We start from the raw sequence: 26,072 nt of genomic DNA on the forward strand, positions 1-26,072 counted from the left end.
CACTTGTCAGATGATTTGGCCTAGTTTAAAAGTACACACTTCAACGGCTGACGAATACTACATGATATTGTGACATAGGAGGGCGATGGGTGGCCAAACAGGCTTAAGAGAGAGGTCAGGATGAGAGATCTTGAGGCCAGATTGAGATTATATTACTTCGCAAAACCACCGCGTCAAAGTCAACTGCCATGTTAAGTTTGGAACCATCGGCCATATGTTATAGGAAGAAGAAGAAGAGGAATATTTATTGTACATAAACACCCACAGGGGGCAGGGTACAAAACATGAACATGACTAATTAAAACATTGACGTATAAAACAGAATACAAATATTGCTATGATTATATTGTTAGGGAGGAGATGCAGATTTTCGTTGCCTGGACATTTTGTGAATGAAATTAGAGATATTTTTTGCAAAGGGCTCTGGTGGATTTAATAGTATTTTTTTAGCGATATTGGGTGCATAGCAAAGCCGGGTGATGAATTTAGTTCCCCTCTCAGATCTTTGCAGAGAGGGCATCGCAACAGGATGTAGCAACGGCTACAACATGGCGAGGCGAGGCGATTCGCTGTGCAGAGTTGCGTCCCTTTGAGCACGCCAGAAACCTATGATTGTGGGTTCGAATCCCGGTTCGCCCCGATTATGTTTCTGGGTTTGTCAGCACCATACCCGTGCTCGTGGGTTTCACCAATGAGGTAAACGTCTGACCTGCATCACTTCGGGCTTTCCTCCCACATTAAACAGACACGCCGTGATATAACTGGAATACTGTTAAAGGCGGCGTTAAACCAGACTCACTCACTCACTGTCTTCTTTTACCTGTGTCTAATCAAATGTTATATATTATTGCCTGTTTACAGTAGTTTAGAGACATTTTGCACCCTGCCATACGGGTATTTGTGCAATAAAAAATATCTTACCTTAACGTATAGGTTTTGTGTAAATATGTCATGTACACGAATTAGTACGACTACGAGTTGCGGAGGCCTCTAAAAGAACGGTGGCAGATGGGTGCTCTAAATGCATTATCCCGAAGTGGATGCGCGGTATGAAGTACGACTTAGAAATGAGAACAACAGACAGGCACCGATTGGGTTATGATATATGATGGAGTAAGGAAAAGAGGAAGACGAAGATTTTATTGTAAATAAACACCCACAGGGGCAGGGTACAAAGCATTGACTTGACTAGTTTTAAAGGAAGCGCTGATGATTATACTTGTCGTTATGATGCATTCGGTGCTCGGTGCTTTCGTTTCTGATTAAGGCAAGAAAACAAGTTATGGGGATTCAGACAAATTCCTCGTCTCTGACAAAATATTTCACCTGGTGATATTCCTGGTAGAAACTAGGGTTTGCTTACAATGCAGTTGTCCACGAAAGACGTTCAAAATTAGTATATCGTCTTTAGATTCAACAAAATCGGTGGATGCACTATGATGTCACTGGGTTGTTTGGTCCATCACTTGATTGTCTGGTCAAGACTCGACTGTTTGCGGGAGCCGTCGTATGGCAGGAGTGCTGCTGTGTGGCATCGGTCACAGTCGGAATCCTACGTCATTGTGCACATTGTGCCAGTGGCTGGAGCTTCCGGTGGGGCAGGGCTTAGAGTTTACCCTTTTCAGGAACACCCGGTGTCCTCGATGATTTTCAGTGACCCAAACAAATATTCACTGCTATATTTCCTTTTGGCTGCTACCTGCTGTATTAAATAACATTCAAACACCTTCTTTCTCAAGACCTGTGAAATAAATATTGGTTCTTCGTAATAATTTGGGAGTAATTTGCCACCTACGGGAGAACGTGGCACACATAAGATAGAGAGTTGGTCAAACAGACATATACAGACTTGTAGACACAAGAGAAAAATATTTATAAAAAATGTATTCTCGTGTATATTGACAGACAGTTGGACGACGTTGATTAATTGAGCACGAAAAATGTAATTGACAACTCGCATTGTAAACATGTTGACTAACAGTAATTGAGTGACATAAAAGTAGATGACAAAAGTTGACTAAGGCACTCAGTGGGTGTAATTATCGCGTAAAGAAGGACGCAATGAGGGCCAGGAGGACACAGGCAATGGACACTTGAACCATCCCAGCGGAGGAGCCTGTAAGATAGAGGAGAAACGTCCACATGACTGTATACCTGAACATCAATCACATACCATACAAATAACCCATGTGATCCAAGAATAAATAATGATATGTTTCTCTAGGTTCCGTTGACCTGACTTTCGTCAAGACTTCAACATCATACCCTTAGATTTTAACATTGTAAATATATGTCTCTTACAGGTACATGACCTTTAACTTCATACGTTGTTTTTGCAGATTAAGAATTTTGCTTTCGTAAAGGTAATGCCTCTCACATATCTTTGTATAGTCTCTCTGAGTACAGTGTGTCTGTGTGGGAAAGCGTCAGATAATTGTGTGGAAAGTGAAATGAATATAATGTGATCTGGAAAGCGTTAGAGACAGGGGTGGAGAGCGGGATGAATAAGGTGTTTGAGAGAGCGTTAGAGACAGGGATGGAGAGCGGGATGAATAAAGTGTTTGAGAGAGCGTTGGAGACAGGGGTGGAGAGCGGGATGAATAAAGTGTTTGAGAGAGCGTTGGAGGAAGGGGTGAAGAGCGGGATGAAGAAAGTGTTTGAGAGAGCGTTAGCGACAGGGGTGGAGAGCAGTATGAATAAAGTGTTTGAGAGAGCGTTAGAGACAGGGATGGAGAGCGGGATGAATAAAGTGTTTGAGAGAGCGTTAGAGACAGGGGTGGAGAGCAGTATGAATAAAGTGTTTGAGAGAGAGTTAGAGACAGGGATGGAGAGCAGTATGAATAAAGTGTTTGAGAGAGCGTTAGAGACAGGGATGGAGAACGGGATGAATAAAGTGTTTGAGAGAGCGTTAGAGACAGGGGTGGAGAGCAGTATGAATAAAGTGTTTGAGAGAGCGTTAGAGACAGGAATGGAGAGCGGGATGAAGAGAGTGTTTGAGAGAGCGTTGGAGACAGGGGTGGAGAGCGGGATGAATAAAGTGTTTGAGAGAGCGTTGGAGACAGGGGTGGAGAGCGGGATGAAGAAAGTGTTTGAGAGAGCGTTAGAGACAGGGATGGAGAGCGGGATCAATAAAGTGTTTGAGAGAGCGTTGGAGACAGGGGTGGAGAGCGGGATGAAGAAAGTGTTTGAGAGAGCGTTAGAGACAGGGATGGAGAGCGGGATGAAGAAAGTGTTTGAGAGAGCGTTAGAGACAGGGATGGAGAGCGGGATCAATAAAGTGTTTGAGAGAGCGTTGGAGACAGGGATGGAGAGCGGGATGAAGAAAGTGTTTGAGAGAGCGTTAGAGACAGGGATGGAGAGCGGGATGAATAAAGTGTTTGAGAGAGCGTTAGAGACAGGGGTGGAGAGCAGTATGAATAAAGTGTTTGAGAGAGCGTTAGAGACAGGGATAGAGAGCGGGATGAAGAAAGCGTTTGAGAGAGCGTTAGAGACAGGGGTGGAGAGCGGGATGAATAAAGTGTTTGAGAGAGCGTTAGAGACAGGGGTGGAGAGCAGTATGAATAAAGTGTTTGAGAGAGCGTTAGAGACAGGGGTGGAGAGCGGGATGAATAAAGTGTTTCAGAGAGCGTTAGAGACAGGGATGGAGAGCGGGATGAAGAAAGTGTTTGAGAGAGCGTTGGTGGCAGGGATGGAGAGCGGGATGAATAAAGTGTTTGAGAGAGCGTTGTAGACAGGGATGGAGAGCGGGATGAATAAAGTGTTTGAGAGAGCATTAGAGACAGGGGTGGAGAGCGGGATGAATAAAGTGTTTGAGAGAGCATTGGAGACAGGGATGGAGAGCGGGATAAAAAAAGTGTTTGAGAGAGCGTTGGAGACAGGGATGGAGAGCTGGATGAATAAAGTGTTTGAGAGAGCGTTGGAGTCAGGGATGGAGAGCGGGATGAATAAAGTGTTTGAGAGATCGTTAGAGACAGGGATGGAGAGCGGGATGAATAAAGTGTTTGAGAGAGCGTTGGAGACAGGGATGGAGAGCGGGATGAACAAAGTGTTTGAGAGATCGTTAGAGACAGAGATGGAGAGCGGGATGAAGAAAGTGTTTGAGAGAGCGTTAGAAACAGGGATGGAGAGCGGGATGAATAAAGTGTTTGAGAGAGCGTTAGAGATAGGGATGGAGAGCGGGATGAATAAAGTGTTTGAGAGAGCGTTGGAGACAGGGATGGAGAGCAGGATGAAGAAAGTGTTTGAGAGAGCGTTGGAGACAGGGATGGAGAGCGGGATGAATAAAGTGTTTGAGAGAGCGTTAGAGACAGGGATGGAGAGCGGGATGAATAAAGTGTTTGAGAGAGCGTTGGAGACAGGGATGGAGAGCTGGATGAATAAAGTGTTTGAGAGAGCGTTAGAGACAGGGATGGAGAGCGGGATGAATAAAGTGTTTGAGAGAGTGTTAAGACAGGGATGGATAGCGGGATGAATAAAGTGTTTGAGAGAGCGTTAGAGACAGGGATGGAGAGCGGGATGAATAAAGTGTTTGACAGACCGTTGGAAACAGGGGTGGAGAACGGGATGAATAAAGTGTTTGAGAGAGCGTTAGAGACAGGGATGGAGAGCGGGATGAAGAAAGTGCTAGAGAGAGCGTTGGAGACAGGGATGGAGAGCGGGATGAAGAAAGTGTTTGAGAGAGCGTTAGAGACAGGGATGGAGAGCGGGATGAATAAAGTGTTTGAGAGAGCGTTGGAGACAGGGCTGGACAGCTGGATGAATAAAGTGTTTGAGAGAGCGTTAGAGACAGGGATGGAGAGCGGGATGAAGAAAGAGCTAGAGAGAGCGTTGGAGACAGGGATGGAGAGCGGGATGAAGAAAGTGTTTGAGAGAGCGTTAGAGACAGGGATGGAGAGCGGGATGAATAAAGTGTTTGAGAGAGCGTTAGAGACAGGGATGGAGAGCGGGATGAATAAAGTGTTTGAGAGAGCGTTGGAGACAGGGATGGATAGCGGGATGAATAAAGTGTTTGAGAGAGCGTTAGAGACAGGGATGGAGAGCGGGATGAATAAAGTGTTTGAGAGTCCGTTGGAAACAGGGGTGGAAAGCGGGATGAATAAAGTGTTCGGCAGAGCGTTAGAGACAGGGATGGAGAGCGGGATGAATAAAGTGTTTGAGAGAGCGTTGGAGACAGGGATGGAGAGCGGGATGAAAAAAGTGTTTGAGAGAGCGTTTGAGACAGGGATGGAGAGCGGGATGAATAAAGTGTTTGAGAGAGCGTTGGAGACAGGGATGGAGAGCGGGATGAATAAAGTGTTTGAGAGATCGTTAGAGACAGGGATGGAGAGCGGGATGAAGAAAGTGTTTGAGAGAGCATTAGAGACAGGGATGGAGAGCGGGATGAAGAAAGTGTTTGAGAGAGCGTTAGAGACAGGGATGGAGAGCGGGATGAAGAAAGTGTTTGAGAGCATTAGAGACAGGGATGGAGAGCGGGATGAAGAAAGTGTTTGAGAGAGCGTTGGAGACAGGGATGGAGAGCGGGATGAATAAATTGTTTGAGAGAGCGTTAGAGACAGGGATGGAGAGCGGGATGAAGAAAGTGTTTGAGAGAGCGTTAGAAACAGGGATGGAGAGCGGGATGAATAAAGTGTTTGAGAGAGCGTTAGAGACAGAGATGGAGAGCGGGATGAATAAAGTGTTTGAGAGAGCGTTGGAGACAGGGATGGAGAGCGGGATGAATAAAGTGTTTGAGAGAGCGTTGGAGACAGGGGTGGAGAGCGGGATGAATAAAGTGTTTGAGAGCGTTGGAGGAAGGGGTGAAGAGCGGGATGAAGAAAGTGTTTGAGAGAGCGTTAGCGACAGGGGTGGAGAGCAGTATGAATAAAGTGTTTGAGAGAGCGTTAGAGACAGGGATGGAGAGCGGGATGAATAAAGTGTTTGAGAGAGCGTTAGAGACAGGGGTGGAGAGCAGTATGAATAAAGTGTTTCAGAGAGAGTTAGAGACAGGGATGGAGAGCAGTATGAATAAAGTGTTTGAGAGAGCGTTAGAGACAGGGATGGAGAACGGGATGAATAAAGTGTTTGAGAGAGCGTTAGAGACAGGGGTGGAGAGCAGTATGAATAAAGTGTTTGAGAGAGCGTTAGAGACAGGAATGGAGAGCGGGATGAAGAGAGTGTTTGAGAGAGCGTTGGAGACAGGGGTGGAGAGCGGGATGAATAAAGTGTTTGAGAGAGCGTTGGAGACAGGGGTGGAGAGCGGGATGAAGAAAGTGTTTGAGAGAGCGTTAGAGACAGGGATGGAGAGCGGGATCAATAAAGTGTTTGAGAGAGCGTTGGAGACAGGGGTGGAGAGCGGGATGAAGAAAGTGTTTGAGAGAGCTTTAGAGACAGGGATGGAGAGCGGGATGAAGAAAGTGTTTGAGAGAGCGTTAGAGACAGGGATGGAGAGCGGGATCAATAAAGTGTTTGAGAGAGCGTTGGAGACAGGGATGGAGAGCGGGATGAAGAAAGTGTTTGAGAGAGCGTTAGAGACAGGGATGGAGAGCGGGATGAATAAAGTGTTTGAGAGAGCGTTGGAGACAGGGGTGGAGAGCAGTATGAATAAAGTGTTTGAGAGAGCGTTAGAGACAGGGATAGAGAGCGGGATGAAGAAAGCGTTTGAGAGAGCGTTAGAGACAGGGGTGGAGAGCGGGATGAATAAAGTGTTTGAGAGAGCGTTAGAGACAGGGGTGGAGAGCAGTATGAATAAAGTGTTTGAGAGAGCGTTAGAGACAGGGATGGAGAGCGGGATGAATAAAGTGTTTCAGAGAGCGTTAGAGACAGGGATGGAGAGCGGGATGAAGAAAGTGTTTGAGAGAGCGTTGGTGGCAGGGATGGAGAGCGGGATGAATAAAGTGTTTGAGAGAGCGTTGTAGACAGGGATGGAGAGCGGGATGAATAAAGTGTTTGAGAGAGCATTAGAGACAGGGGTGGAGAGCGGGATGAATAAAGTGTTTGAGAGAGCATTGGAGACAGGGATGGAGAGCGGGATAAAAAAAGTGTTTGAGAGAGCGTTGGAGACAGGGATGGAGAGCTGGATGAATAAAGTGTTTGAGAGAGCGTTGGAGACAGGGATGGAGAGCGGGATGAATAAAGTGTTTGAGAGATCGTTAGAGACAGGGATGGAGAGCGGGATGAATAAAGTGTTTGAGAGAGCGTTGGAGACAGGGATGGAGAGCGGGATGAACAAAGTGTTTGAGAGATCGTTAGAGACAGAGATGGAGAGCGGGATGAAGAAAGTGTTTGAGAGAGCGTTAGAAACAGGGATGGAGAGCGGGATGAATAAAGTGTTTGAGAGAGCGTTAGAGATAGGGATGGAGAGCGGAATGAATAAAGTGTTTGAGAGAGCGTTGGAGACAGGGATGGAGAGCAGGATGAAGAAAGTGTTTGAGAGAGCGTTGGAGACAGGGATGGAGAGCGGGATGAATAAAGTGTTTGAGAGAGCGTTAGAGACAGGGATGGAGAGCGGGATGAATAAAGTGTTTGAGAGAGCGTTGGAGACAGGGATGGAGAGCTGGATGAATAAAGTGTTTGAGAGAGCGTTAGAGACAGGGATGGAGAGCGGGGTGAATAAAGTGTTTGAGAGAGTGTTAAGACAGGGATGGATAGCAGGATGAATAAAGTGTTTGAGAGAGCGTTAGAGACAGGGATGGAGAGCGGGATGAATAAAGTGTTTGACAGACCGTTGGAAACAGGGGTGGAGAGCGGGATGAATAAAGTGTTTGAGAGAGCGTTAGAGACAGGGATGGAGAGCGGGATGAAGAAAGTGCTAGAGAGAGCGTTGGAGACAGGGATGGAGAGCGGGATGAAGAAAGTGTTTGAGAGAGCGTTAGAGACAGGGATGGAGAGCGGGATGAATAAAGTGTTTGAGAGAGCGTTGGAGACAGGGCTGGACAGCTGGATGAATAAAGTGTTTGAGAGAGCGTTAGAGACAGGGATGGAGAGCGGGATGAAGAAAGAGCTAGAGAGAGCGTTGGAGACAGGGATGGAGAGCGGGATGAAGAAAGTGTTTGAGAGAGCGTTAGAGACAGGGATGGAGAGCGGGATGAATAAAGTGTTTGAGAGAGCGTTAGAGACAGGGATGGAGAGCGGGATGAATAAAGTGTTTGAGAGAGCGTTGGAGACAGGGATGGATAGCGGGATGAATAAAGTGTTTGAGAGAGCGTTAGAGACAGGGATGGAGAGCGGGATGAATAAAGTGTTTGAGAGTCCGTTGGAAACAGGGGTGGAAAGCGGGATGAATAAAGTGTTCGGCAGAGCGTTAGAGACAGGGATGGAGAGCGGGATGAATAAAGTGTTTGAGAGAGCGTTGGAGACAGGGATGGAGAGCGGGATGAAAAAAGTGTTTGAGAGAGCGTTTGAGACAGGGATGGAGAGCGGGATGAATAAAGTGTTTGAGAGAGCGTTGGAGACAGGGATGGAGAGCGGGATGAATAAAGTGTTTGAGAGATCGTTAGAGACAGGGATGGAGAGCGGGATGAAGAAAGTGTTTGAGAGAGCATTAGAGACAGGGATGGAGAGCGGGATGAAGAAAGTGTTTGAGAGAGCGTTGGAGACAGGGATGGAGAGCGGGATGAAGAAAGTGTTTGAGAGCATTAGAGACAGGGATGGAGAGCGGGATGAAGAAAGTGTTTGAGAGAGCGTTGGAGACAGGGATGGAGAGCGGGATGAATAAATTGTTTGAGAGAGCGTTAGAGACAGGGATGGAGAGCGGGATGAAGAAAGTGTTTGAGAGAGCGTTAGAAACAGGGATGGAGAGCGGGATGAATAAAGTGTTTGAGAGAGCGTTAGAGACAGAGATGGAGAGCGGGATGAATAAAGTGTTTGAGAGAGTGTTGGAGACAGGGATGGAGAGCGGGATGAATAAAGTGTTTGAGAGAGCGTTGGAGACAGGGGTGGAGAGCGGGATGAATAAAGTGTTTGAGAGAGCGTTAGAGACAGGGATGGAGAGCGGGATGAATAAAGTGTTTGAGAGACTGTTGGAAACAGGGGTGGAGAGCGGGATGAATAAAGTGTTCGGCAGAGCGTTAGAGACAGGGATGGAGAGCGGGATGAATAAAGTGTTTGAGAGAGCGTTGGAGACAGGGGTGGAGAGCAGGATGAAAAAAGTGTTTGAGAGAGCGTTAGAAACAGGGATGGAGAGCGGGATGAATAAAGTGTTTGAGAGAGCGTTGGAGACAGGGATGGAGAGCGGGATGAATAAAGTGTTTGAGAGAGCGTTAGAGACAGGGATGGAGAGCGGGATGAAGAAAGTGTTTGAGAGAGCGTTAGAAACAGGGATGGAGAGCGGGATGAATAAAGTGTTTGAGAGAGCGTTAGAGACAGAGATGGAGAGCGGGATGAATAAAGTGTTTGAGAGAGCGTTGGAGACAGGGATGGAGAGCGGGATGAATAAAGTGTTTGAGAGAGCGTTAGAGACAGGGGTGGAGAGCGGGATGAATAAAGTGTTTGAGAGAGCGTTAGAGACAGGGATGGAGAGCGGGATGAATAAAGTGTTTGAGAGACCGTTGGAAACAGGGGTGGAGAGCGGGATGAATAAAGTGTTCGGCAGAGCGTTAGAGACAGGGATGGAGAGCGGGATGAATAAAGTGTTTGAGAGAGCGTTGGAGACAGGGATGGAGAGCGGGATGAAGAAAGTGTTTGAGAGAGCGTTGGAGACAGGGATGGAGAGCTGGATGAATAAAGTGTTTGAGAGAGCGTTGGAGACAGGGATGGAGAGCGGGATGAATAAAGTGTTTGAGAGATCGTTAGAGACAGGGATGGAGAGCGGGATGAATATAGTGTTTGTGAGAGCGTTAGAGACAGGGATGGAGAGCGGGATGAATAAAGTGTTTGAGAGAGCGTTGGAGACAGGGATGGAGAGCGGGATGAATAAAGTGTTTGAGAGATCGTTAGTGACAGGGGTGGAGAGCGGGATGAATAAAGTGTTTGAGAGAGCGTTAGAGACAGGGATGGAGAGCGGGATGAATAAAGTGTTTGAGAGAGCGTTGGAGACAGGGATGGAGAGCGGGATGAATAAAGTGTTTGAGAGAGCGTTAGAGACAGGGATGGAGAGCGGGATGAATAAAGTGTTTGAGAGAGTGTTGGAGACAGGGATGGAGAGCGGGATGAATAAAGTGTTTGAGAGAGCGTTGGAGACAGGGATGGAGAGCGGGATGAATAAAGTGTTTGAGAGAGCGTTGGAGACAGGGATGGAGAGCGGGATGAATAAAGTGTTTGAGAGAGCGTTAGAGACAGGGATGGAGATCGGGATGAATAAAGTGTTTGAGAGAGCGTTAGAGACAGGGATGGAGAGCGGGATGAATAAAGTGTTTGAGAGAGCGTTGGAGACAGGGATGGAGAGCGGGATGAATAAAGTGTTTGAGAGAGCGTTGGAGACAGGTGTGGAGAGCGGGATGAATAAAGTGCTTGAGAGAGCGTTAGAGACAGGGATGGAGAGCGGGATGAATAAAGTGTTTGAGAGACCGTTGGAAACATTGATGGAGAGCGGGATGAATAAATTGTTCGGCAGAGCGTTAGAGACAGGGATGGAGAGCGGGATGAATAAAGTGTTTGAGAGAGCGTTGGAGACAGGGATGGAGAGCTGGATGAATAAAGTGTTTGAGAGAGCGTTAGAGACAGGGATGGAGAGCGGGATGAATAAATTGTTTGAGAGAGCGTTAGAGACAGGGATGGAGAGCGGGATGAATAAAGTGTTTGAGAGAGCATTGGAAACAGGGGTGGAGAGCGGGATGAATAAAGTGTTCGGCAGAGCGTTGGAGACTGGGATGGAGAGTTGGATGAATAAAGGGCTCGGCAGAGCGTAAGAGAAATATGTGGAGGGTGGGATGAATAAAGCGTTCAGGAGAGAGTTAGAGACAGAGGACAGAGATGGAGAGCGGAATGACTAAAGTTTTCGGAAGAGCGTAAGAGAAATATGTGGAGGGTAGGATGAAAAAAGTGCTCGACAGAGCGTTTAATACAGAGATGGTGAATTGGGTAATACAGCGTTGTAGAGAGTCGTGGCGCATGGCCACATGAAAGTAATATGATACTTACATGTACTGGAATCAAAACCACTTTTCTTCATGTTATTTTGCATAGTTTTCAATACTGAATCAATATCGCAGCCTTTTTTCGACGACACACAACCTTCGTATTCACCATAGACTCTGTAAGGGAATCAGAGGGGGTACACAACATATACACACAGTCGGCTGACAGTTACATCTTCTGCTGATCTCATCTCCCAATATCATGAAACAATTGGGTTTGAAGCTAATTCTAAATCATGTTTTGATAAGAAGTAAGCATGAACGAAACTGATATACATCAAAATACAAAATCAACATGGGCAGTGGGTGAGTGGGTACTGACAACATGGGTAGTGGGTGAGTGGGTACTGACAACATGGGCAGTGGGTGAGTGGGTACTGACAACATGGACAGTGGGTGAGTGGGTACTGACAACATGGGTAGTGGGTGAGTGGGTACTGACAACATGGGTAGTGGGTGAGTGGGTACTGACAACATGGGCAGTGGGTGAGTGGGAACTGACAACATGGGTAGTGGGTGAGTGGGAACTGACAACATGGGTAGTGGGTGAGTGGGTACTGACAACATGGGTAGTGGGTGAGTGGGTACTGACAACATGGGCAGTGGGTGAGTGGGTACTGACAACATGGGCAGTGGGTGAGTGGGAACTGACAACATGGGCAGTGGGTGAGTGGGTACTGACAACATGGGTAGTGGGTGAGTGGGTACTGACAACATGGGTAGTGGGTGAGTGGGTACTGACAACATGGGCAGTGGGTTAGTGGGTACTGACAACATGGGCAGTGGGTGAGTGGGTACTGACAACATGGGCAGTGGGTGAGTGGGTACTGACAACATGGGCAGTGGGTGAGTGGGTACTGACAACATGGGCAGTGGGTGAGTGGGTACTGACAACACGGGTAGTGGGTGAGTGGGTACTGACAACATGGGTAGTGGGTGAGTGGGTACTGACAACATGGGTAGTGGGTGAGTGGGTACTGACAAGGTGAGGTGAGGTGAAATTGGGTTTAACGTCGCGTCCAAGATTATTGCACTTATATAGCGACGTGCATGCACGTGTGTGTGTGTGTGTGGCTGCTTGTACTAGACCGGACTGATGCCGATTTATAGTGCTAGCCTACTGAGATACCATGTCGCGGTTTAACATGAATACCCCACTCAGAAACAGTATACTGACTCCGAGCCGACCAGTCCTTGCTTTAACCCCTTAATGCCGAGAGCCAAACAGGGTAACAACAAGTGCCATCTTTTAACATCTTTTGGTATGACACGGCCGGGGATCGAACCCCGGACCTTCCGCTCTCCGGGCGGACGCTCTACCACAAGACCACGGATGTGGTTTAGGTACTGACAAGAGTGGATGGGCGAGTGGATGGTGACAACAGAGACAGTTGCGAAATGGGTACTGACAACACGAACAGTGAGTGAGTAGGAACTGGCAACAGGGACAGTGGATTAATGGGTACTAAAAACAGGGACAGTGGGTGAGTTCTGACAACAGGGGCAGTGGATGTGTGGGTACTGACAACAGAGACAGTGTATTAATGGGTACTATCACCAGGGACAGTGGGTGAGCGGGTACTAAGAACAGGGGAAGTGGGTGAGTAGGAACTGGCAACAGGGACAGTGGATTAATGGGTACTAACTACAGGGACAGTGGGTGGGTTCTGACAACAGGGGCACTGGGTGAGTGGGGACTGACAACATGAACAGTGGGTGAGTGGGTTCTGACAACAGGGACACAGGGTGAGTGGGGACTGACAACAAGAGCAGTGGGATAGTGGGTTCTGACAATATGGACAATGGATGTGTGGGTTCTGACAACATGGACAATGGATGTGTGGGTTCTGACAACACGAACAGTGGGTGAGTGGGTGCTGACAACAAGAGCAGTGGGATAGTGGGTTCTGACAATATGGACAATGGATGTGTGGGTTCTGACAACATGGACAGTGGGGGAGTGGGTGCTGACAAATGAGACAGTGGGTGAGTGGGTACTAACAACAGGGGCGAAGGGTTTATGGGTACTGACAACAGGGGCAGTGGGTGAGTGAGTACTAACAACAGGGACCGTGGGTTAATGGATACTGACAACAGGCACAATGGGTGAGTGACAACTGACAACAGGGACAGTGGGTAATTGACCGAAAGGACTATGGGTGGGTGGGTAGACAGTGGGTGTATTTGATTTATAATTTTTACCTGCATAACGTTGCAGAGTCTTCTGCCCCCTGATTTTTGCTTAGTATCTCTGAACATTTCCCGAGAGCTCGGAAGTCGCAATCACTTCCACCAGCAGGCCCCCCGCCAGCACCGCCAGCACCGCCAGCACCACCAGCACCGCCAGCACCACCAGCACCTAGTAGGAGCAAAAACAAACAGAAGCTGATGAAGTATTTGTAGTATTTCTTCCGCTCTGGAGAAAGATCGGCTAAACTCTCCAAGTTAAACTGCGGCAGCAATCTTAGTGGGCAAACGCTACACACACACGCTCACACACACTCACACACACACTCACACACACACTCACACACATACTAACACACACACGCACGCACACACACACATACACACACACACAAAAACACACATACACTAACGCACACATATATGTGTCAAAAAAAACTTGAAAACTACGAAAGTATGCTTTTAGGTTTGGTGTTGATCCATATTTTAAGGACTAGCACTGTTCCGCTACACACCGTTTATTGACAAATACTCCTGGTAAATCAGGAAAACACGTTGATGGTTTGGAAACCAATGTAACAGGATATTTGGACAATTAACTCGCGGAATACCTCCCGCTAAGATGGTTGTTGTAATTGATGAATAGAGGAAGAAAATGTTTTTGGTTCCTCTGATATTATGTATAAAACTTTGTGAAGCTAATATAATAGTACTTACATGATTTCAAATCATAACCAGATTGCTTCATTTGATCTTCAGTAGTTTTCAGTAATGAAGTCAGATCGCAGTCTTTTTGGGCTGATACACAATTTTTGTACTCGCCGTATATTCTGTGGGCAAAATCATATCACATAGCTTACACCAACAGAGACAGTGGATATGTGGTGGCTGACAACAGAGACAGTGGGTGAGTGGGGACTAACAACAGAGACGGTAGGTGAGTGGGTACTGATAACAGGGACAGTGGGTGAGTGGGTACTGATAACAGGGACAGTGGGTGAGTGGGTACTGATAACAGGGACAGTGGGTGAGTGGGCACTGATAACAGGGACAGTGGGTGAGTGGGTACTGATAACAGGGACAGTGGGTGAGTGGGTACTGATAACAGGGACAGTGGGTGAGTGGGTACTGATAACAGGGACAGTGGGTGAGTGGGTACTGATAACAGGGACAGTGGGTGAGTGGGTACTGATAACAGGGACAGTGGGTGTGTGGGTACTGACAACACAGACAGTGGGTGAGTGAGGACTGACAACAGAGACAGTGGGCGAGTGGATCCTGACAACAGAGACAGTGGGAGAGTGGGTACTGACAACAGGGACAGTGGGTGAGTGGGTTCTGACAACACGGACAGTGGGTGAGTGGGAACTGACAACACGGACTGTGGGTGAGTGGGTTCTGACAACAGAGATAGTGGGTGAGTGGGTACTGACAATAAAGACAGTAATTGTGTGGGGACTGATACAAAAGACAGTAGAATCTGTGCGTTGTGATAACAAAGACAGCATTATCTGTGGGTTCTGATAACACAGACAGTGAATGTGTGGGTACTGATAACAAAGACAGTGAATGTGTGGGTCCTGATAACAAAGACAGCGGTATCTGTGGGTATTGATAACAAAGACAGTGAATGTGTGGGTACTGATAACAAAGACAGCGGTATCTGTGGGTACTGATAACAAAGACAGTCAATGAGCGGGTACTGATAACAAAGACAGTAGAATCTGTGCGTTGTGATAACAAAGACAGCATTATCTGTGGGTTCTGATAAAACAGACAGTGAATGTGTGGGTACTGATAACAAAGACAGTCAATGAGTGGGTACTGATAACAAAGACAGTAAATCTGTGAATACTGATTACAAAAGACAATGAATATGTGGCTACAGATAGCAGAGACAGTGAATGTGTGGGTACTGATAACAAAGACAGTGAATCTGTGGCTACAGACAGCAAACACAGAAAAAGTGTGGGTACTGATAACACAGACAGTGAATGGGTAGGTACTGAGAACAAAGACAGCGGTATCTGTGGGTTCTGACGACACAGACAGTGACTATGTGACTACAGACAGCAAACACAGAAAAAGTGTGGGTACTGATAACAAAGACAGTGAATGTGTTGGTACTGATAATAAAGACAGTAAATGTGTGGGGACTGATACAAAAGACAGTGAATGTGTGGGTACTGATAACAAAGACGGCGGTATCTGTGGGTTGTGATAACAAAGACAGCGAATGTATGGATACTGATAACAAAGACAGTAAATGTGTGGGGACTGATACAAAAGACAGTGGAATCTGTAGGCTGTGATAACAAAGACAGCAGTATTTGTGGGTTCTGATAACAAAGACAGTGAATGTGTGGTACTGATAATAAAGACAGCAGTATCTCTGGGTATTGATAACAAAGATAGTGAATGTGTGGGTACTGATAACAAAGACAGTAAATGGGTGGGTACTGAGAACAAAGACAGCAGTGTCTGTGGGTTCTGACGACACAGACATTGAAAATGTGGCTACAGACAGCAAACACAGAAAAAGTGTGGGTACTGATAACAAAGACAGTGAATGTGTGGGTACTGATAATAAAGACAGTAAATGTGTGGGGACTGATACAAAAGACAGTGGAATCTGTAGGTTGTGATAACAAAGACAGCAGTATCTGTGGGTTCTGATAACACAGAGAGTGAATGTGTGGGTACTGATAACAAAGACAGTGAATGTGTGGGTACTGATAACAAAGACAGTAAATGTGTGGGGACTGATACAAAAGACAGTGGAATCTGTAGGTTGTGATAACAAAGACAGTGAATGAGTGGGTTCTGATAACACAGACATTGAATGTGTGGGTACTGATAACAAAGACAGTGAATGTGTGGGTACTGATTACAAACGACAGTTAATCTGTGGGTACTGAGAACAAAGACAGCAGTATCTGTGGGTACTGATAACAAAGACAGTGAATGTGTGGGTATTGATAACAAAGACAGTGAATGTGTGGGTACTGATAAGAAAGACAGTGAATGTGTGGGGACTGATACAAAAGACAGTGGAATCTGTAGGTTGTGATAACAAAGACAGTGAATGTGTGGGTACTGATAACAAAGACAGTGAATGTGTGGGTACTGATTACAAACGACAGTTAATCTGTGGGTACTGAGAACAAAGACAGCAGTATCTGTGGGTACTGATAACAAAGACAGTGAATGTGTGGGTATTGATAACAAAGACAGTGAATGTGTGGGTACTTACAACGAAGACAGTGGTTGTGAGGTTACTGAAAACAAAGACACTCATAATATATTTTCGTAAGCTATTAACGTATTTACCTACAAAACGCTGCCATGTCTTTCATATTTTGGGCTTGGTTTCCAAAGTTTTCGGAACATTTCCCCACAGCGGCAAAGTCGCAGTCAGCACAGCAGCTCCATACCAGACCTGCCAAGAAAAGAACAGAAACCTAACGTGGGAGAATTATTCTGTCGTGCTGTCAAAATCGAGCAACATTGATTATAACGAATTTTCAACGAGGCGGAACTACAGTTGCAGTGCATTTCATATCTTACAGAAGGAAGACATCTCAGAGTGACAAACAATAACCATCCACGAGTCTGTATGACAAGACGGATGACTTCAACTTACCAATAGTCAACATTCCCTTTATGCCTACATTTCGCAGCTTACGAATATTTCAGTGAGTGAATTGTGTTATTTTCTGATTGAACAGTATTCCAGGTACATCACGGGGATGGGGAGAGCATGACTTGGTGCTGGTCTTACAGTCCACTTTGATGAAATCCAAGGCATATGTTCCTGCATGCTGGATAAACTACAAGGGTCGATCCGGGAAAATGTGGTTGATTAAAGAATGTTTTAAAACTTTTGAACGTTTACATTTTTATTAATGTCTACCATAAGCAACCATGGATGCCATGGGAATGATACCATTGTTATGATACCATTGCTAGGATGGATCATTCAAGGGACCCACCAACACCTCCGGATTTAACGACCTATCCGACTGTGTTATAGCAGGAGTGTACCATATGTACCTGCATGTCTAATATTACACGGGGGCCACGGGTGGCCCAGTCGTCGAAGGCGCCGCGATTCGCTGTGCAGAGTTGAGTCCCTTGGGCACGCCAGAAACCTATGATTGTGGGTTCGAATCCCAGTCCGCCGCGATTATGTTTCTAGGTTTGTCAGCACCATACCCGTGCTCGTGGGTTTCACCGAAGTGGTAAACGTCTGAGACCTGCATCACTTCGGGCTTTCCTCCCACATTAAGCTGACACGCCGTGATATAACTGGAATACTGTCAAAAGCGAGAGAGAGAGAGAGAGAGAGAGAGAGAGAGAGAGAGAGAGAGAGAGAGATGGGGATTTTACGTGCGCTTTCCGACTTCAAGCGCATTTTGCACATGGTGAAAACACACGTTGGTACCGATTCGAAAAACGTAAATGATGTTGTACCACAGAGAGGAATCTTCAAGGCTAGATTGTGAATTGCATGTGGGTGGTACAGGTAACTGATGAAGCTGTATTACAATGGTACCACAATTGTAGTTTAAGTTATCGCTACATTAAACTGATGGCAACAATGCAGTGGGACGCATAGCTTGATGTTATATTTTATGTACGTTTCAGTTAACTACAATTCACAACACTGACAATGGAGATGAGGTTAAGTGGGGTTTAACGTCGCGTTCAAGATTATTGCACTTACATAGGGACATGCATGCACGTATGTAGGACCCCATTTACCGCGTGCGTGCGTGCGTGCGTGCGTGCGTGCGTGCGTCGCGTCGGGGGGCAGGTCGGCAACCCATGTTTGTCGTAAGGGGGGAGAAAGGGACACAGAGGGGGAGAGGGAGAAGGAGAGGGAGAGGGGGTGAGAGAGGGAGAGAGAGGGGGAGAGAGAGAGTAAGAGAGTATACACAATGTGACGAGAGCTGTTTTGAGTTCAGTTGGTACAGCGTGTTCAGTCCAACTGCCACTTGCTCGCACAATATACAAACAATTGCTCTTGGCAAATAAGGGATATTATTGAAAAATAATCAACCTATCCTTGAGGTGGCGTTTGACCTCAATCCGTGTTGAGGATCCATATTTAGCTCCAAAAACATTTATTGTTCCATTATACCGGAATACAGTTATACGGAGCTTTATTTGGACCTTTTCTGTCCCTGAAGTCAAGCATGTGAACGAAATGTTCTAAACACCAAAAAACTACAAGACAGCTCGCTAAACACCGAATTAACTGCCACTAGCAGAATATATTTTCCAGCTTACGAGGTCAGTATTGATAACATATTGACGGGTAAATATTATCGGTCAGTGTCAGTTGCGTCATTTGACAATTTTTCTCCTTTTTTATTGTTAGGTCAGACTGACATTTATGGTTTCCCTACGCAATATGGATTGTTCAATGAAACAAAAACTCTCAATAAAGACACAACAACATCTAATCAATGAATGTTTGTTTTTTTCAATTGCGTGATTTTGTCAAAGGATTACAGTCACAAATTGTAAAAATCCATGAGTCGTCCACGTCCATGGGTAGCCTCTCTCCCAGTCCCTAGAGAATAAAATTGAAAAAAAGAGTTCAACTTTAGTCTAGAAGGATTTGGCAAGGATTGATCTGGGCTCCATTTGGATTTTATTTTGTTTATTTTGTGGATATATATTTTCGAATAAGATTCTTGGACTAAATGTCAGTCGAGTACATGGACGGCGCAAGGATATAGAACGTTTACGTCAGTTTACGCCCTATATACATGTAAGTGTTACTTCGCGTCTCATACAAAGATGCATTTCACTGCTGTGCCAAATCAAGGTCGTATTCATATTCATTTGATCGATTGTTCAGTATGCTTCAAAATAACTTCAGAACGATCTGAGCAATTGAAGACAGATATTAAAACACGGACCATTTCCATTCCGTAACTGAAGCATCTTGACCTACCAGTTATCCTTTATGCTGCCAAGCTCACTGCAGGGCCTACTACATATCGTTGTGAGGAGCTTGCTGTGCTAATAATCAACAAGTCGGTACATCGCGAAGTTAGTAGGTCACGATTCACCCAGCAAAGGAGAACAAGCAATCTTGGAATGGTGAGTGCAACATGCATGACTTACAAAATCAATGAGGAGCTCCCATGGATTATTACCACAATCACTATAACAGATCCGTGAAAATGTGTGCGTTATTCTGTAACGTCACCATTCTGTGCAGCTAGTGTTCAGCATGAACTGGAATGATTTTAACTATATAAGCCTCCACATGTCTGCCATTTCAAAGAATCATTTCTTTTCCTGTAAACGTACTTTACGGTGTTGTATTTCAATTGACACAGACGAACGATGGCGGTTAGACCGAGCGACGAAACAGAAGGCCGGGGGATTTCGGGACTGCTACGAAATCCTATTTTCATACTGATGCCGTGCGGTAGACTAACACTTAACGACAGAACCTATCCTCCTCTTCTGCTGTCCTAATCAAGCAGCCTAGACTTGGTTTGTGTGACCTAGACTTGCCTAGGCTTTTAGTAGAAGATAGCTGTTCACTTACTGCTGCTGTTGATGCGGTAGATAGCTGATTACTTGCTGCTGTTGATGTGGTAGATAGCTGATTACTTGCTGCTGTTGATGCGGTAGATAGCTGATAACTTGCTGCTGTTGATGTGGTAGATAGCTGTTACCTTGCTGTTGCTGTTGAAGTGGTAGAGAGCTGTTTACTTGCTTCTGATGAAGGTGTGGTAGATAACTGTTTACCCGCTGCTGCTGTTGAGGTGATAGATAGATGTTTACTCGCTGTTGCTGTTGAAGTGGTAGAGAGCTGTTTACTTGCTTCTGATGAAGGTGTGGTAGATAACTGTTTACTCGCTGCTGCTGTTGATGTGGTAGATAACTGTTTACTCGCCGCTGCTGTTGAAGTGGAGGAGAGCTGTTGAGGTGATAGATAGATGTTTACTCGCTGCTGCTGTTGAAGTGGTAGAGAGCTGTTTACTTGCTTTTGATGAAGGTGTCGTAGATAGCTGTTTACTTGCTGCTGCTATTGAGCTGGTAGATAGCTGTTTACTTGCTTCTGATGTTGGTGTGGTAGATAGCTGTTTACTTGCTGCTGCTGTTGGTGTGGTAAAACGTTGTTTACCTGCTGCTGTTGCTGACGTGATGTTGCTGTTGGTGGCTGTAGATAGCTGTTGGGTACGTGCTTCACGCAGACAATGCTTTAGTCGATGCTGGAGAGATCAGGTTGATGTCACACAACAGGCTCTGTTTATATCGCGTCATAATACACGGTAATGCACTGGCAAGCTATCTTTAACGCGACCTCATTTATACGAGGCTTTAATTGGGTTAAACACCATCAATCCCACGATAGGTTGGCGTTGAACACTTTTCTCCTCATCATCAACCAAGTCAGAGAGCCTGACCACCCGATCCCGTTTGTCACTTCTTACGACAAAAAGGAGCTTCTGAAGATCAATTTGTAACCCGGATCTTCACGTGTACGACCCAATTGTAACTGCTCTTGAACCACTACATGCGGTATTAACCCCCAGCTTCCAAGGTTATTTCAGTACAGCAACATCATTTACACCCGTTTACTTAGGAACGAAAGATAACAAAAGTATAGATGAAGTTGCAGAATCATCTTAGTTACTCTGGCATAGTTTTTTAGGATAAACATATGAAATTAATGTCCCGCGTGGAATCATTTTACCTGCCAGAGAAAAGCCATTTCACGAGGGACATAAACTTGACATCAATAGGAACGTGTTTGTGTCCTATTAAATACCAACGACGCTGTTATTGGCAGAATTACGTCATATCCCCAGACTGAGAGCAAAGTCCGCATGGGCAAAAGAAGTGTAAAATACATAAAGTCGCATTCCTTCCTGAATGCAAAACATCATTGCGAACAGAATACGGACTGCGGAAGTATTTGGGAAATGAACGTTAATGGCAAATCTTTGGCATTACATAATCTCCTTCAACTCCCTATGTATTAACTAAAATGACATTAATTTGCCTACTGTCGACATGATGATAGTCTAGGGAGGATTGTATTATACACAAATTTTTCTCATTTAAAATAAAACAAATATTTTGACGATGATCGTTAACTTGAGCTAAACAGACTTGCTTTTATACACATCTAGATTGGTTTTGTGTTCATAATATACAATTCCACAGTCATAGCACAGGGTTATCTCCAAGTATATCAGAAGTGAGATTCCTTGACAAAACTTTAGAGGCATCAGTGAATACCAGTATGTAAGTATGTATGAGTTGGGAATGACGCCTCTATTAACAGTATGTCAGTTATATCACGGCGTGTCGGCTAAATGTGGAAGGAAAGCCCGAAGTGATGCAGGTCTCAGACGTTTACCACTTCGGTGAAACCTACGAGCACGCGTATGGTGCTGTCAAACCTAGAAACATAATCGGGCCGAACAGGGATTCGAACCTCCAAACTTAGGTTTCTGGCGTGTCCAAGAGATGCAACTCTGCACAGCGAATCGCGGCACCTTCGACGACTGGGCCACCCGTGCCCCACTAGAATGGTACTTCGAAAAGCAGAAACAAAAGCATCCTAAACAGCTTAAACAATATTTCGACGATTTTAATTTAAGAATTGATTTCCACCTTGCTGAAAGAAGACATCTCCCAAACGATAGCTGATTCAGGGTAAGTGCGTCAAAATAAATTAACTTCTTATACAGGATGACGGAATTTCCCAGGGCTTAACCCGCGAATGTGGGAGTTGTCCTTGATATTAAAGTCATTTGCGGAATACAATCTCGTAAAAAAAGTATAAACGTCAAAATGTGTCGTCCATTCGCTCATAAAAGTCAATGGAAAATATGTATATTGTGTAAGCGTCACATTAAAAACATGTTCCTGAGCATGTGCCCTGGTTTATGAAGGCAACATGGAGATGATCTGGGCGGGGAAGACTTATCCACAGGATGTACATTATTACCCCCTGTTGATCTATGAGTGTCGTTGAACATCTCTCGAACATACTGTTCAGCAAACATGAATACCCTTTTGAAAATGAGCCACTATTGTTTGTTTGTTGTTTAACGCCGCACTCAGCAATATTCAAGCTATATGACGACGGTCTGTAAATAATCGAGTCTGGACCAGATAGCCCAGTGATTGACATCATGAGCATCATTCACGCAGTTGGGGCACGATGACATGCATCAACCAAGGCAGCGAGCCTGAACACCCGATCCCGTTACTCGCCGTTTAGGGCAAGCATGGTTGCTGAAGACCTATTCGAACCCTGATCTTCACGGGAAGAGCCACTTTTTAGTCTGAAACATGTTATGGTTGCCGAAAGAATAGAATTTTAAAGTTATTATCGTGGACACTCGGATAAAGATCAAGAATGATTAAGATTGCAAGATCTGGACGGGCACGAGTGTGTTATCCCACCTACCATTCCTGTGTTTGCTTGTTGGCGGTATGACATTTGGACACCATAATTATCATAATCATCACTGTCAACCCGATGAGCAGAGTCTATTGCGAACTTGTTGACAGTGTGTGGGATTTGACATGGCCGGGTTCGTAAACTGATCGCTCTGTTACACGCTTTTAGCAGAGATTTCCTATAACTATGGAAATGGATTATTAAAGAGAACATTATTAAACACAATCACATACTGATGACCGACAGCCACCCCCTGCTCGACAACTATGCACCGACATCATCTAAATTCCGATATATTTCAATTCCTACTCCCATGGATAATAAATTAGATGAAAACAATTTAAATAGAGAACAACATTAAACACAATCACATACTGATGACCGACAATCACCTCCTACTCGACAACTGTGTACGGACATACTTTAAATTATTTAATGATTCAATTCCTACCTCCCACGGATAATAAAACAGATGAAAGCAACTACCAACAAAATACCCAAACAATGATAAAAGACTGAGGTCATTTAGTAAAGATGTTAGGAGATACGTCGACTAACACTTTGTTTATGAAAACATTTCTTTAAAATAATTGTAATTATTTATTCTTCAAACGACCCTTTCTAGAAATCTAGACTTGGGTTTGTTTGATCTGGACGGGCCTATCTATCTCTCTATCTATCTATCTATCTATCTATCTATCTATCTATCTATCTATCTATCTATCTATCTGTCTGTCTGTCTGTCTGTCTGTCTGTCTATTCAACAATCATTCCACATTTGCTTGAACACACACACACACACACACACACACACACACACACACACACATTTTCTTCATTCTTTCATTCTTTGATAGGCATTTAGAAGTTGGAGCACTAAGTAAGGATAAGAATTATGGATGAACAACGTCTTTATTACAATTAAGAGCGACGTTCCGGTGTAGGTTCTAACACCGTTATCAAGCGAGTGATATCCAGGATCTGGCTGACAAGTATATATACAGGTAGGATGCAATTTTTATACAGTAGAGTAGATATCAGATGTAGTTATACTGGATTGGAGAAGCCTGTTATGTACACACAAGGGTAGTAGCGACAATTGTCGGTGAAGTCAGTGACATAAACAAAAGGATTATGGCTGATTGGGGCCTTTGATGAGTTGATGGTATGTATGTATGTATGTGTATGTGTGTGTGTGTGTGTGTGTGTGTGTGTGTGTGTGTGTGTGTGTGTGTGTGTGTGTATGCATGCATGCATGCATGATGTATGTATGTATGTATGATGTATGTATGTATGTATGTATGTATGTATGTATGTATGTATGTATCTTTAGAGGTGTATATAGTATATGTCCTCTGCGTGTCTGTCAGCTTGTCTTTCCCTCTGTCTGACGATATGTCTGCCTGTCTACACAATGTGTGTTCCTGTACCTGTCTAGAAGCAATAAGACGTTTTGACCTTTTAAACTGACAAAAATTGTATTCAGCAACCACTTTGAGCGGGTGTTCCCACGATATCTGATTTTCCCGTACTTTCTAGGACGGATGAGCAAGCAGACGACAAACATGATATACCGCTCAGTGAACAGACGCACACGCACACGCACACGCACACGCACACGCACACGCACACGCTCTGATACAATAGGTCGGATTTGGAAGTGGAATTATTTCTTTGAAATGGGAATCATGTGTGATTTAAACAAGCTACAATACAACATTTGTTTTTCACATGGATGAGTTGGAAAGGAGCTAACATGTGTGACACGGAAAATGGAATGTCACCAATCCAATATTTGAACATCTTTCAAAGCAGTAAACTGTTTTATTTTCAAGTTCTGTAAGGCAGCGATGTCAGGGTATCAGATTTCCCTTAAGTGTTTATCCAATGGGACCCAGAACGAGACTGGAATTCCCTTCTATAATTAGCAGACAGGCCTCAAAGAGAGAGATGTAAGTGAGCCAAACGAAGCAGCGCGCGTGTGTAAAGCTTTGCGAGATATGTTGAATTCAAATGGGTCACAATATGACACTATCCACCAGACCTGACGAACGCTGCCAACCAAGATACCCGACCGCGCCAAAGATATAAGATCTGGGGTAGAATAGAATCTTCAGCAACCCATGCTTGCCGTAAAAGGCGACTATGCTTGTCGTAAGACTCGATTATTTACAGACCACCGTCATATAGCTGGAATATTGATGAGTGCAGCGAAAAACAACAAACAAAACAAACAAACCAGCGATATAAATCCGCTTACACATATTCTATGGAATCCTTTGTTACACAATACAATTCTCTCCCCTTATTCATTTCCCTGATTCTGATGCGCTAGACGTGGTTTTTCTCCTATAATCGACATTGGTTTGGGATTCATAAAATGCATACCCACAGTCATGAAGCATGACTAGGGATACGGCAACATTACACCGCATGTATATGTATGTATAACTGCAGCTTATTTCGGGCAAATACATTTATTTACAAAACATTTATGACACGAAAAGCATTCTTCAATCACCCTTCTATCACACAGCAGCATTTCATACCAACACGCTATAAAACAGTCACGCCAGACTTTATGAAATATATCATGGCAAATGTTCTTAAAGTATCATTTTTGATCATAGCAAACCCTACCTGCAACTACGATGATGGAGAAAATAACCCTGTCCATGGTGACTAGTCCCGGCTGATAGATCAATGTTACCCTTACAACGTCAGGAGTTGAATGAGGATTTCGGCAACCGCAGCGCGTATGTCAGTAGTAACTTAATCTTCTACGCCAGCCACTGAGGATGAAGGCCTATCCTCGCAACAGCCAGCGCATCCTGGGAATGCCAAACATTTATCGACCAAGAACGTGAGTCAGGAGTAGTTGCACAATAACAATATGCACGATAACGTCCCAACTCAGGCTTCACGGCTTGTAAAATTTTGTTGGAATTTCAATTCTCGATATACTACTGTTTAAAGATGAAGCTATTTTCCAAATTGTTCTTGAAAATATGAAGCTATATGCGAGTGTGATTTACACAGTTAATAAAGTATTTGTGTGTTTGCATCTTGTTAAAAAACAAATTAGGGATACTCTTCCTGTTGCCTTTGCTTCGACAAAACTGACATTACTACGTTTCTGCTGAATATCCTTTTTCATTCATTTAAAATATCATTCACAGTGTGGTGTTCAGCATTACGAGACGTCCAGGATATCGACATTTTGGTGTACTAGTTCTATTGCATATACACGTTCCCGTGGTTCTCTCATGACCTGTGGTAGCCTTGAAAGCTTTGCTTCAGAGTAACGATGCGTGGCCCAGCGCTCGACTCGCTATTCTTAGAATTGGGTCGCATGGCTAGGATTAAATTGCAACGGACTCCAGGCC

At 44.9% G+C, this 26,072-nt stretch overlaps 1 protein-coding gene across 1 annotated transcript; it reads right to left on the reverse strand.

Moving 5' to 3' along the window:
- Positions 1-1,121: 1,121 nt before the first annotated feature.
- LOC139474208 (uncharacterized) lies at positions 1,122-25,508 on the reverse strand. Its single transcript, XM_071257115.1, has 6 exons — positions 25,327-25,508; positions 16,569-16,677; positions 13,956-14,068; positions 13,254-13,410; positions 11,056-11,168; positions 1,122-2,116 (listed from the first exon to the last, which is right to left on the reverse strand). The coding sequence occupies exons 1-6, from the start codon at positions 25,361-25,363 to the stop codon at positions 2,040-2,042; spliced, it is 606 nt and encodes a 201-aa protein (XP_071113216.1). The 5' UTR covers positions 25,364-25,508; the 3' UTR covers positions 1,122-2,039.
- Between the last annotated feature and the right edge of the window lie 564 nt (positions 25,509-26,072).

This window comes from Haliotis cracherodii, unplaced genomic scaffold, assembly GCF_022045235.1.
Source record: "Haliotis cracherodii isolate W230 unplaced genomic scaffold, xgHalCrac1.p SCAF_3, whole genome shotgun sequence".
In the NCBI taxonomy this organism is placed as follows: domain Eukaryota; kingdom Metazoa; phylum Mollusca; class Gastropoda; order Lepetellida; family Haliotidae; genus Haliotis; species Haliotis cracherodii.